This window comes from Melospiza georgiana, chromosome 9, assembly GCF_028018845.1.
Source record: "Melospiza georgiana isolate bMelGeo1 chromosome 9, bMelGeo1.pri, whole genome shotgun sequence".
In the NCBI taxonomy this organism is placed as follows: Eukaryota; Metazoa; Chordata; class Aves; order Passeriformes; family Passerellidae; genus Melospiza; species Melospiza georgiana.
In genome coordinates this window covers 526,931-541,077 of record NC_080438.1, presented here as the reverse complement: position 1 = coordinate 541,077, position 14,147 = coordinate 526,931, and the positions used below count along the sequence as shown (strand labels likewise).

At 50.0% G+C, this 14,147-nt stretch overlaps 1 protein-coding gene across 1 annotated transcript; it reads left to right on the top strand.

Moving 5' to 3' along the window:
- The first annotated feature begins 7,601 nt into the window (after window positions 1-7,601).
- On the top strand, window positions 7,602-10,324 carry LOC131087005 (zinc finger protein 664-like). The gene is given in 3 exon segments (XM_058030354.1): window positions 7,602-7,696; window positions 8,088-8,768; window positions 8,770-10,324. Coding segments are annotated over 3 exon segments (1,260 nt in total). The 3' UTR covers window positions 9,254-10,324.
- The last annotated feature ends 3,823 nt before the right edge of the window (window positions 10,325-14,147 follow it).

Sequence of the window (14,147 nt, the reverse complement as noted above, 5' to 3'; positions counted from 1 at the left end):
CCCTGGGACCTGCCTGCAGGCAGATGGAATTGTTCCATCAAAAGGGGATTACTTTCAGCGGCCTCACTGTTATTTTCCCGTTGTTCAGTAACTGAGGGATCTCAAAGCTTGCTTTCATTTCAATCTTGCTTATAGTTTCCATATTCTCAAAATCTTTTGCCAGACAATCATATTTGTAAGGTTTTCCTGTTTCATCTTCCCCAACACCCCAGAGCCGGCGCTGCTGCGGCCATGGGGCAGAGCAGGTGCGAAAGGGGGATCCGGGCTTGGAGCGGGAGGAAGGGGAGGGAGAGGAGAAGCGGAGGAGCAGGAACAGGAGCAGCACGAAGGGGAGCAGCCTGAGGAGGAGCAGCAGCAGGGCAAGGAGCATTGCGGGGTTCCATGGTGAGCCCGCAGCTCGGCTGGGCCCGGCAGCATCGCATTGCCCCGCGTCCCGCAGGTGAGCGCCGAGGGGAAGCGGCAGCTCCGGGAGGGTTTTTCGGGGGAAGAGGGGGATTCTGCTGGGGTTTGGACCTTGCCGATTCCGGAGTTGGGAAAAGTGCGTATTGTAGGGCTCTATGCAGATATTTACTGTGGGAATCCATAGAATCAGAGGCTTTTGGGAAAGCTGCAAAAGGCAGGCCTCAGATACAGCAGAACTGTGAGTAGAGCACAGCCATGAGATAGGTCAGCAGAAAAATTATTTAAACTGTAGAAAAAGCAAGGGCAAATAGAACAATGGCCTGTGTATTAACGCTTGTCTGAATAGCTCTCTAAGCTGCAGAAAGTTTATTTAGCAAGATATTAGGAAAGTTGAAGCTTAAGAATGGAGCTCTGTGCGTTGTGTTTTAAGGCTTACAAGCAGGTATTGTATTCGAAATAAGCAAGCATTGTTTTAAGCAAAGGTACGTGTGTTTATGGTTTGTGAAAAACGACAATCACTTGTTTTTAAAATTTTAAAAGTTTAATAGTAATAAAATAGTTCTACAAATAGTAATACAATTAGAGTAATAATAATTTGGACAATTTGAATTAGGACAATACGAGACAACAAATATAAAGAGTTACGGACATCTGGGTACCTTTTTCTGGGCAGCACAAGCCCAAAAAAGGACCCCCGCTAACGAAGATTAACCCTTAAAAACAATAACCCGTTGCATATTCATACACCTCATAGATGATGCATAAATTCCATTCAAACATTCAAACACAGGATTCTGTGGTTCTGGTCAGTGTCAGCTTCTTCCTCTGAATCCTAACAGCGCCTTCGAGGCGGGAAGAAGTTCATTTCTTCTGATAAGAGAGCAATAAATTCTTTTTCTCTGAAAGGTTTAGGTGTCCTGTGGCTGCTATCTTGCTGCAAGTCCTTTCTTTAAAAAAGTATCCTACATAGTATCGTTTCTATGTTAACAATTTTTATAACCTAAAACTATATTTAACACGGTACTTAAGAGAATTAATACAGCATTACTTTCTAACACAACACATGTAATATTCATTTTAATATTTGCAAAAAGCCAATCATAAAATACAGGCATTTTCACATTTACCATATGTATTTTGATGTATTGATCAGTAGTGCTGTATTAACAGTTTAATAATAAATGTAGTCTTGTAATTAAAAGGTAACTTTTGCAGTTAAAAGAAGAACTATGTTAGTGGGGTTTTTTTAAAGAAAGGAATGAGGCACTTGCACCAGATAGCAGCCACAGGACACCTGAATCTTTCAGAGAAAAGAATTTATTGCTCTCTTATCAGAAGAAATGAACTTCTTCCCACCTCAAAGGGGCTTTTAGGATTAGAGGGAAGAGGTCGATAATGGCCAGACAGAATCCTGTGTTTGAATGGAATTTATGCATCATGTATGAGGTGTATGAATATGCAACGGGTTATTGTTTTTAAGGGTTAATCCTTTGCTAACGGGTGTCCTTTTTCGGGCTTGTGCTGCCCAGAAAAAGGTACCCAGATGTCCGTAACTCTTTATATTTGTTGTCTCGTATTGTCCTAATTCAAATTGTCCAAATTATTATTACTCTAATTGTATTACTATTTGTAGAACTATTTTATTACTATTAAACTTCTAAAATTTTAAAAACAAGTGATTGGCATTTTTCACAGGAGTTGAGTCCCAAATATATTTTGGTGTCGCTGAGAGAGGTATTTTTAATTTATTTGATGAAGGGGATACTTCTGGATCTCTCAGGAGTGCAAAGGGGAGCAGGGGAAGCGCTGAGTGCCTAGAGTGGGGGGATGCTGGAGAAAGGGGACCCTGGAACACCTGATGTAAAATTTCAATAGCGAATGTGAATTTTACTTCTATACCTTTTATTTTAAAGCAAGCACGCAGCGCTGGGTGGCTGGGGAGTCACTGCTCCACTCATAGCACACACAGTTCAGTAAATTATATATACTGTTTTTAAGCCTACAAAGCATTTTCCAATGTGCTTGGTTAGTCCAAATTAGCAAATATCAATAAGCTGGGAGCAGTAATTTCACAATATTTCTAGGTGGTCATTGATTGCTATCCTTCTTGTGATTGTCTGGAGGGAGGCCTTGCACTGGTGTCTGCTACATGATTGTGGGATCTCAGCACCTCAGGATGAGGGTGCAGAGCAACCAAGACCACCCCTGGGGGGCTCGGGAGTCCTGGAATGTTGCCAGAAGTGTCTGGTGGCAGGACTTTGATCCTACACAGGAGATGACACCTGTATGAGGACTGGGAGGATTTCACTGGGTGAATGGTGAAGGGATAAGTTAATTAAGGTGTAGAACACAGGGTTTAGGATTTCTGTACAGGGGGGTCTAGAGAAGTAAGATGGAGGAATTGGGGCGTGTCCTGTCCTTCTTCTTCTTCTTCTTGGCCTCCATCTTCTGTGGTGATGGTGGCACTTTGGGATTGGTCTTTACTAGAAGTGCACCGGTTAATAAGAGTAGAAGGTATTGGAGAAAAATCATAAATATTGTACACGTAACTTTAGGTATAAAGATAAGTGACCGCCCCGGAGGCTGCGGAGTGTGCCCATGGCTGACTTGCTGTGCAGACCTCTGTTGGGCTGAAAGAAAATCTTTTAGATATACAATTAATAAACACTGAGACCGAAACAAGATCAGAAGTCTCTCCTCGTCCTTTGAAGCGCCGGGCTGCCCAAGGTCACTCTGGGCCTTTCCAGGCCTTTGAAACAGCCGAGAAACCGAGCAAGTGGCATCCCTGAGCTATCCCCGGACATAAAACAGCCGGGAAGAGAAATCGACAACCAGCAAACATAAATCAACCATTAAAACAGAAGAGAAAAAAGAAAAATGAAATCCGACATCTGGCGTCCCTGGAATCCGACAAGTGGCGTTCACTGCGTGGGCTACTCCCCACCAAACCTTTCGGGGGGGGGATCAGCCCTGAAGAGCTGAAGCTAAAGAGCTGAAAAGCAAAGAGGGCAGCTCCAATCTAGGACGAGTTCTCAGGAGAGCATTGATAGCTCCTGAGGAGAGAAGCCTGAAGAAAAAAGAAGAAGAAAAGAAGAAAAAGAAAAAACAGCCAGAAGCGTCTGCAAAAAAACAGCAGTCACTGAGAAATACACCTCTCAGCTTCTACCGAAGACAGTTCGTAGCAGAGCAGCCCGGATCGGAACCGGAAGGCGCCTCCGGATCCTTCTCCTGTGACCTGCTGGACAGAGACGGGAGACTTCGGACAGCTCTGACGACAGATTCGGTGAGAAGGTCAAAAATAAGAACATGGGGGGCACACTCTCCCAGGAACAGCGGGAAATTTTGTCCGCCTTACAAGGCGTGGCTCAAGCATATACAGAAGGGATCCCAAAGAAAGAATTAAAACAGCTATTGTTGTGGGCAAGGCTTAATTACCCACTGGCCGAAACATGCCTGCTATTCGAAGTGGGGTTTTGGCAGGAAATCAATAGGCACTGATATTTCTTAACGACAAAAAAGACGAGACAGCGTTAAAGCTGCTCTCGCTGGCAAGATTAATGCTAGAAAAGCATACCGGTTCAGTCGAAAAGACTGGGAGAGCGACGAAAAGTTGCTCTGCATCCTCAACAGAAGGGTGGGGGAGCAAGGCTCCCGGAAAAAGAAAAAAAAGAAAAGCATATCAGCACAGTCGAAAAGACTGGGAGAGTAACGAAAAGTTGCTCTGCATCCTCAGCAGAAGGGTGGGGGAGCAAAGCTCCGGAAAAAAAAAAATTATTTCTGGCCTCAAGAAGCCAGGGGGAAAGGGCTCTCGAGAAAAGAGAGCAGGAAAAAATATTAAAGCCCCGGTCCCAAAACCCAGAAACCCCAGGAAACTCCTAAAGCGTCCTGAAACTCCGGAGAGTACAGGGGAGTCAGGATCGGAGCGGGGGGTGCAGGGGGGACAGAGAAGGGATCGGGGGGGGGCGCTTCCTCGCGGGGGCACGGCGCGCCAGCGGCGGAGCAGGCGGGGAGCGCGGGTGAAGAGATACCGGGAGACACATGTCCCGGTGCGGCTTTTGTCAGCACGGCGCCGGGGGGTGGCGGCCGTCCCGGAGACGCGCGCGGCGGGCAGAACTCGCAAAAACCCGCGGACAGATTCGGCTCGAATTGCGGGGCGGGCCCGGGCGCCGGCGGGGGGCGGGCCGTACACACCGGCGGGAGGAATGGACACAGAGACAGAGTCAGGGGCAGACCGAGGGAGGAGACCTGGGAGGTGGAACAAGGGGGGGAGAGTGACGTCAGCCCAGGAGAGACGGGGAGAGGCTCGGAGAGCACGCATGCGCAGAGTAGAGCGCGGGCGGGGGCGGGCCCGTGACGTCTCGGGCGAGGAGGGGCCGTGCTCGGGTTCCTATGTCCCAGCGGCTCCACACCCTCTTCAGACTTGGTACCTCTGGATGAAACCCTCGGAGTCCCAGTCCCTTCCCTTCAAGGGAGACGTTCTGGTGTTCAAGCTCTATTTCCAGCTGAATTAAAAGCCAGGCAGACACGGTCTCAAACGAGATCACGAACACGGCAGTTGACAGGACGAGGGGCAGTCCAGCTCATGCTGTCGTCCGACCTGGGGAGGCCGGTGACAGCGCCACCTAGAGGGGGGCAAGGCTTTCGCTTGTATCTCCACAGATCGAGACCTGACGTGGGTGTCGGTACGACACGTGAAACCATCTTGAGTGCGAGAACATGAAAACGTGGATCCGAGAAACAATGATTCAAGTAACAAAGAGACGAGTACTCAGACAGGAGTCGAGACTCAGACTGCACAAGACGACTCGGAAGAGAAATAAAAAGAAACTAAGGACTTTGGGGGAATTCTCTGTTAAGGTCCTGAAAGAAAAGCGAAACAATGATTTCACATAGAAGCGAAGCCATGAGTTTTATGATGCTTATCTGCATCATTCTTTCATTCATTGCAGTAAGCAATGGGGGTAATATACCTATTAGTCAGCAAAAGCAAAATGTATGGTAGAATTCTTTGACATCTCTCCCATTTGGAGAGGAATTTTAAGGGTAGAGTTCTTTGACATCTCTCCCATTTGGAGAGGAATTTTAAGGGTAGGATTCTATGTTTTAATAATTCTACTAGTCCTCATACTTGTTATCCCATGCATATTTGCATGTTTAAAACACACTATAAATCGGATAGCAAAAGAAGTTTTCCTGGTGCAAACAGAAGGGGGAGATGTGGGATCTCAGCACCTCAGGATGAGGGTGCAGAGCAACCAAGACCACCCCTGGGGGGCTCGGGAGTCCTGGAATGTTGCCAGAAGTGTCTGGTGGCAGGACTTTGATCCTACACAGGAGATGACACCTGTATGAGGACTGGGAGGATTTCACTGGGTGAATGGTGAAGGGATAAGTTAATTAAGGTGTAGAACACAGGGTTTAGGATTTCTGTACAGGGGGGTCTAGAGAAGTAAGATGGAGGAATTGGGGCGTGTCCTGTCCTTCTTCTTCTTCTTCTTGGCCTCCATCTTCTGTGGTGATGGTGGCACTTTGGGATTGGTCTTTACTAGAAGTGCACCGGTTAATAAGAGTAGAAGGTATTGGAGAAAAATCATAAATATTGTACACGTAACTTTAGGTATAAAGATAAGTGACCGCCCCGGAGGCTGCGGAGTGTGCCCATGGCTGACTGCTGTGCAGACCTCTGTTGGGCTGAAAGAAAATCTTTTAGATATACAATTAATAAACACTGAGACCGAAACAAGATCAGAAGTCTCTCCTCGTCCTTTGAAGCGCCGGGCTGCCCAAGGTCACTCTGGGCCTTTCCAGGCCTTTGAAACAGCCGAGAAACCGAGCAAGTGGCATCCCTGAGCTATCCCCGGACATAAAACAGCCGGGAAGAGAAATCGACAACCAGCAAACATAAATCAACCATTAAAACAGAAGAGAAAAAAGAAAAATGAAATCCGACAATGATTTGTCAAGTGCATCAAGCTTTTTATTATACATAAGCTTTTAATTGCTTTGTTGCAATATCTCTTAGCTTTACCCCAACTTCCTCTATTTTATTCTAAGCATCAGTTGTCTTGCTGCCTCATCTCTTTTGCTCTACTATACTTCTTTGATTTTGATGCTTTATTTGTCTATTTGGTCAGAAAGTTTCAAAACCTTTCTTTGTGTCTTGTTTTGGACACAGCAGATAGAAGCATTTGCTGATTCCATTCCCAATTGGCACGTGTCACAAAAACAATTTCCACAGAATCAGGGGAGGGTGAGCCCTGGGACCCCCAAAACCCCCTCAGCATGCCTGAGCAGGACCCGAGAGAGGGGGAATGCCCAGGACCCACAGGCCCCCCATCAGCTGTGAGAAGAGGGACCCCCATAAGCCCAAAATAAGGACACTGGAAACGGGGCACTCCTGGGAGAGGTTTTTGGAATTCCTGATTTTTGGAGGTATTTCTGGCCACCAGACACTCAGTGACTTCTAGAGATGGACTTGGCCAGTGGGACCTTCAAAGCCAATGTCCTGGCTTAGGGCAATTTTGGGAGGAAAAACTCTAAAGGTATTTCTTGTAGAAGAGCAAAGTCAAGTGGCCCCTCCTCCAGCTGGTTCTGGAAAAGTATTTTCTTTGAGAGAAGTGGAAAAAACTGTTTATTGAACAGGCAAAGCACTCACCAGCCCCAAAAATGAACAGTATTAAACAATAAAATCTCTTGCTGCTCCAAAAGAGATGACAAACTCACAAAGTCCCTCCGTGAGCTGTAGCATGGCTTGCTCAGTCTCTTATCAGTCTCTTATCAGTCTCTCTGGTGCTGGAAATGCTGTGGCCCAGCCCCGGTGGGGCACAGGTGTGAGCACCTGGTGCTCTTCTGGGTGTTCAATCCAAAGCAGGTTTAGACAGGTCCAAAGAAAAGGATAAACCAAAAACCACAGTCCAGGGAGCTTCTCTTCCTCTGCTAGCTCAAACTGACTAACAGCAAAGGAGGGCTCTGTCCCGCTGTCTGTCCATCTGCAGACAAGAGAGGAGCAGGAATGTGGAGGAGTGAGAGAGGTTCTGAAAACAAACTCCATGCTTCTTCTTCCTCCCTCTCTGCTCTCAGAACCAGTGTTAAAGGTGCAAAGCTTATTTCAGACAAATGGGGATACGAGCATCATAATTTCACCCCTGGGACCCCCAAAAGACCCTCAGCCTGTGTAAGCAGGACCCGGGAGAGGGGGAATGCCCAGGCCCCACAGCCCTCCCAGCAGCTCTGAGAAGAGGGACCCCCATAAGCCCAAAGTGAGGACACTGGAAACAGGGAACTCCTGGGAGAGGTTTTTGGACTCCTTGATTTTTGGAGGTATTTCTGGCCACCAGACGTCCGGTGACTTCTAGAGATGGACTTGGCCAGTGGGACCTCCGAAGGCAATGCACTCACATCTTGTTTTTCCCCAAAATCAGGATTTCCCATTCCCAAACCTCATCTGGATGGAGAAGGCTGTGAGGAAGAGGAAGATGCCCCAGGGCACTGAGGCAGGTGAGAAGGAAGTCAGTGCCCCTTTTCCCCTCTGTCCTGCTCCGTCTCCCAGCCCAGCACGGCCCCAGCTGCAGCACAGCCCCACTGCTGATGCTGTCCAGCCAGGGATGCACTGGGGGGATCTCCTTCCCCTTCCCTGTGGCACGGAGGCAAATCCCATCCTCTCCTTGTCCTTCCTCCCCCAGGGAAGGAGCTGAGGATGGAGACCAGGGAGGACAAATCCTCACAGCAGAACCTGGTGGAAGAGGCCATTTTGAGCGGCTCCAGGGCACAGGAATCCAATGGGGAGGAAAAGCCCCGGAGATCCCTCAAGAGGAGGGGCTGCAAACCCAGCCCAGGGTGCTCCGAGGACTCAGCCTGTGCCTGGAAGGCAACCAGAGATCTGGCCAGAGCGCTGAAGTGGTGGTCAATGAGCAGCTTGATGATGGCAAGAAGCCCCACCAGTGCTTGGAATGTGGGAAGAGTTTCGGCAGGAGCGACCACCTGCTCATCCACCAGAGGACCCACACCGGGGAACGGCCCTATGAGTGTGGGGAATGTGGGAAGAGCTTCAGGATCAGCTCCCACCTGATTGTCCACCAGAGGATCCACACCAATGAACGGCCCCACAAGTGTGGGGAATGTGGGAAGAGCTTCAGGATCAACTCCAACCTGATCGCCCACCAGAGGATCCACACCAATGAACGGCCCTATAAATGTGGAGAATGTGGGAAGGGCTTCAGGAGGAGCTCCAGCTTGAAACTCCACCAGATGATCCACACTGGGATACGACTCTTTGTATGTGGGGAATGTGGGAAGGGCTTCCATGACAGCTCCCGCCTGATCATCCACCAGACAATGCACACTGGGGAGTGCCCCTACATGTGCTCAGTGTGGGAAGAGCTTCATTGAGAACTCCAGCCTGATTCTGCACCAGAGGATCCACACTGGGGAGAGGCCCTACAAGTGCAGGGAATGTGGGAAAAGCTTTAGGCAGAGCTGCCATCTGAATGCCCACCAGAGGATCCACACTGGGGAGAGGCCCTATAAGTGCAGGGAATGTGGGAAAAGCTTCATCGACCCCTCTGGCCTGAGTGTCCACCAAGGGATCCACACTGGGGAGAGGCCTTACAGGTGTGGGGATTGTGGGAAAAGCTTCAGTCAGAGCACTAGGCTGATTCTGCACCAGACGATCCACACCAGGGAGAGGCCTTACAGGTGTGGGGAATGTGGGAAATGCTTCAGGCAGAACTCTAGGCTGATTGCCCACCAGAGAATCCACACTGGGGAGAGATACTATGAGTGTTCTGAGTGTGGGGAGAGGTTTCAGAGCCGATACCGTCTCCTCAAGCATCAGCAGATTCACAGAGAATAGAGGCTCTTCTGCTGCCCTGACTGCAGGAAGGGCTTTTAGAAAAACTCCACTCTCGTCACCCACCAGTGGATCCACACTGGGGAGAGGCCCTGACAGTGTCCCAAGTGTGGGAAGAACTTCTCCCAGAACTCTGCCATGACCCAACACCAAGGGAGGCAGCAGTAAGGGATGCCCAACAAGTGCCCTGTGTGCAGGAAGAGTGTTGCCTTGATTTTTAAAGATTTTCTGAGCCTTCTAATGTTTACATTCTTGTAGCAAACTTTCTCAAACACTTTCTGTAAATAACTTCTTGTTTGGCATTCTTTTATAGAAGAAGAAAAATATGATGGACTGTTAGTTTGTCCAGTGTCATTGGAGAGGTGGCACTTTCACCCTCCAATCCACGGTCGCTTTTAGAAAACTATAAATGTTGGAGTCAGGAAATAAACTTCCCTTTTCTTCCCCTTGAGAGCAGCAGTGTGTGCGCTCATGTTGTTTTATGTCCTACAGTGACAGGAAGAGCTTTGAGCGCTGCTTCAACTCCATCCCCCATTGGGGACCCCCACTGGATGGTCCACAGTGACCCTCACTGGGCGGAGACTTGGTCATCCATGATCCTGGTGATCCATGTTGGGAAGACACCTGGCTGGTGGTCCCCACATCTTCCTGGCTCTCCTTGGGCACTTGGACACGGCCAGAGAAAAATCCATTGAGATGCAAACAGACATCAGAATTCCATAGTGGACAGCACAGTTTTTTACTTTTGACCCCAAAACAGTCTCACCTTTTGCATCCAGTCATTGCTTCGAGTGGCATCCAGAATTCCAAATGGTGTTGGAGGTCTTTTCCAACCTGAATCATTCCATGATTCTAATTCTCTCTGGCCCACCAGCATCTTCCACAGCCAAATGGTGATTGACTGGGGCAAAACCCAGGATTTTGGAGACAATGGAGTGGAAATCTTTCTAGAAAAGGTCCTTTCTACCTGCCCAGGCACATGGATACTCAGCCAGCATGGACACATAAATGCTTTTATTTTGGCCTTTATTTTCGTTCATTTTTCATTATCCTTCACCCAACATTGGGGTAAATATAAAGACATTCAACTAAGACATGGATGGTGACATTGTGGGACTTGGGTGGGGACATGGTAGGGATGGGGACAGGGACGTGGGTGGGGATATGGTGGGGATGGGGACAAGGACATGGCTGTGGATGGCGATATTGGGCATGGAGGGTGTCACAGATAGAGATGGTGACATGGGGCTCTATGGCCATGGATGAGGAAATGGGGGACATGGCCATGGATGGTGACACAAGTGGCCTAGAGACAAGTCCATGGGTTGACATGTCCATGCCATGGGGTGTCCCATGGCCAAGGACAACACATCCCCACCACCACCATGATACTGTCCCTTTCATGCTACCATTTATTCCCTGCTCCTCCCCATTGTCACCCCACTATGAACCCAGCCAGGGACAGGGGTGACATTTGGGGACACTCTGTCCCCACTCCAGCACATACCCGGGGCCAGCAGAGAAGGGGATGAAGGACGACGGGGACCGTTCCTTGCTGTTTTCCAGACTGAACCTCAGAGGACTGAACACCTGGGGTGACACCAACACAGTCACACTGAGGGGACACAGCTGTCACCACCATGGTGACAGGGACACCTCATAGGGTGGCCCTACATCAGGCTTGGGCCAGAGGTCTGGGTTGTGGTGGGTCCTGTAGATGCTCATCAGGCAGATGACCCCTGGTGGGATGGGAATGGCCACTTTAGGGACAGCAGATGAGGGTGGGTGGTGACACTGGGGACACCCTGGCCATGCCATACCCTTGGGGATGACACAGCCGTCACACAGGGGGATGTCCTCGGTGCAGCGCCGGGACACAGCAGTGACAGGAGGGTGCAGCCGCAGGCTCTCCTTGATGCACATGGTGGTGAAGGGCAGCTGGGACAGGTCGTCCCTGGGGACAAGCGGGGGTGGCATTGTGTCCCCAAGCCACATGACCGGGGTGGCCCTGGGGACATCTCACCATTCAATGTCTGCAGTGTCCCGGCCAGCCAGGAGCTCCTGTACCTGCTGGCGGCATCGCTCCTGGTGCTCAGGATGGCCAGCCAGGTTGTAGAAGAGCCATGCCAGGCCACTGGCCGTGGTGTCATGGCCTGTGGGGACACTGGGTGAGTGAGGGGACACTGGAGTGGCTCCTCCCCAGTGGCACCTGGGAGCTCGTGCTCACCCTCAAACATGAAGGTGTCAGCCTCAGCCGCAATGTCCTCGTCCAACAGGGTGCGGCCATTCTCGTCCTGCAGAGGCAAGATGAGCCACGGGCCACTGGGGCCACCAGTCTGTGGGCCCCCTGGGGCCAAATCCCATCCATGGCCACCACCCTATGGCACCACCATCCCACTGGCCACCAGCTCTATGGTCAATGCTGCCCATGGCCACCACTGTTCCCCTGTAGCCACCAGTCTATGTCCAAGCCTCCCATGGCCACCAGCATCCTACTGGCCTCTATGGTCAATCCTTCCATGGCCACCACCACTCTCTTGACCACTTTCATGCCCCATGGCCACCAGCCCAGCCCCACCTTGGTGAGCAGCAGGATGTACTCGCTGGGCTGCCTGTACCAGGGACGATGTGGGGACACTGTGGCCACCAGCATGGATGATAGCAGGGCCATTGGGGCCACCAGAATGGCCAGCAGGGACAGTGATTGGACAGGAGGGCCAGTGGGGACCATGGCAGAGCCAGCACAGCCACCAGGATGGCCAGCAGGGACAATGGTAGGGCCACCAGGATGGTGTCATGATCCGCTCGTACAAGCGAGGGTCATGATGGTTTGTTAACTGATCTGAGTGCAAAAGCAACACGGAAGGGGATTTTGGTATTAATCAAAACAAATGCACCTCTTGTTGAGTGCCCACAGCAGATGTGATGGAAGGATTAGAAAGGAGAATAAAGGAGAGAGAGAGAGAGAGAGAGAGAGAGAAAGAGGGGAGGAATAGATGCCAATGGAGAGATGAAACCCTCGTGGTCCAGCCAATAGATCTGTCTTGTCACGTCAGGGAGAATCTCAAAGTCTTGGTTCTATTATAGTCCTCCACCAAGGGGGGGAACGGGTAAGTCTATTGAAACCACCGAGAGGGAACAGGTAAGTTTACAGACAGTCCATGTTCTCAGCAGTGAGTGAGACCAATTGTTTTCTTAGTCCAGGGAACACACCTGCAGGCAACACTTGGCAAACATCTGGCTTCAGTCCGGCCAGCCCCCTGTGTTAGAGTTATAGGGGTCTCAGTCTCAGCCCTTGGGAGGGGACTTGAGTCTCCGTCCATCACAGTGGTCGTGAGGCAGCTGAGGGAAACCTCAGAGTGTCTCTTACAGATGATCAGTGGGGACAGGTGTCAATCACTCCTGGCCGTGGGTCTCATAGCTGAAGATGCACTTCTGGAGTGTGTCCAGGGTGAGGAGGCTCAGAGGCTGCAGCACCTCCAACTCCACCGGCCCCCACCAGCTGCCACTGCTGCTGCCGCCCACTTGGCCTGCGGGGAAGGGCTGGGTTGGGGAGGGAACAGGGAGGGGATCAGGGACATGGGATAAATTTGGGGGTGGGACAGGGGTGGGAGAGGGGGAGGAGTTGAAGAGAAGGTGTGGAACAGGAATGTGGTGATAAATGAGGGGTGGGGTTGGGGTTTGGGGGCAGCTTTGAGTTTGGGGTATGGGACAGTACAGAATTTGGGTACAGGACGGGGCTCAGGGTGCAGGACAGGACTCAGGATGCAGCAGTGGGTGCAGGACAGAATTTTGGGTGCAGGACTGTCCTATGGTGACGTTATGATGCTTGTATCCCCATCCATGTGTTCTGTTTATGCTGGATATTATGTTCTGTGCCTTCAAGACTGGCTCTGAAGAGCGAAGTTTTGTTTTGGTTTTGTTATCAGCCGCTCCCCCACGGCTGGCGGGGCACAGAGACAGGGCAGTACATGGTGCTGCTTTTGCTTTTTCCTTGGCTTTTTGCTTTGCTCTTGCTTTTGTTTCTGCTCATTACTTAGTTTAGCTAAGCACTCCGAATTTTTCCCTGGACTGTTTTCCTTTCCCTTTTTTGGAACCACTCAAACCTGCTCTGGACTGGGACCTGGGAAACACTGAGAGTTTGCACCTTGTGGCTGCAGCAGCTGCCCCAGCACCGGAGGGACTGATAACAGAGCGACCACTCCCAAGAGAGACTTTCTGAATTTGTCATCTTTTTCAGAGTGGTGAAAGAGTGTTGTCACCTGGTATTGTTCATTTTGTGTGCTGGGGGTGCTTTGCCTGTTAAATAAACAGGTTCTTTCCACTTCTCTCCAGGGAATCCTTCCCGACCTGGTTGGGGAGAGGGGCTGTGTGAGTTTCCTTTCTGGAGGGGCCCCTTTGGAGATTTTCTCCCAAATTTGCCCTAAACCAGGACAAAATTTGGTGCCCAACGTGTGGGGCTTGAGCGAGAGTGGAAAAAACCCTGTTCTGACTGCATTTTGGTTGCCATTACTCTGTGTTGGTATAAAGCAGTTAATGGCCATGTTTTTTGAATTCATAATGTCTCTTGGGGTGGAGGCTTGCATGCATTTCTGGTCCCTAGGTGCAGAGGATCATTAATGGGACATCACACCATGATTAATATGATAAGGGAAACCAATTTATTACAAAAAGCAAGCCATATTTATACTGTTCTCTATTGTTCACACCTCAAGCTAATACATGATTGGTTAAATCCTTTTTACGCACGCATTTTGATATTTCAGTTAATTTTAGTTAGTCTTTCTTCTTCATGCATCTCGCTGTGGTTTTCTTGTCTGCCTTTGCATCCTGAACCGTCTGCTGCTGAGCGTGTTCTCCTTCTTTTGTGTCCTTCAAGGGCATGGTGACCTTACTC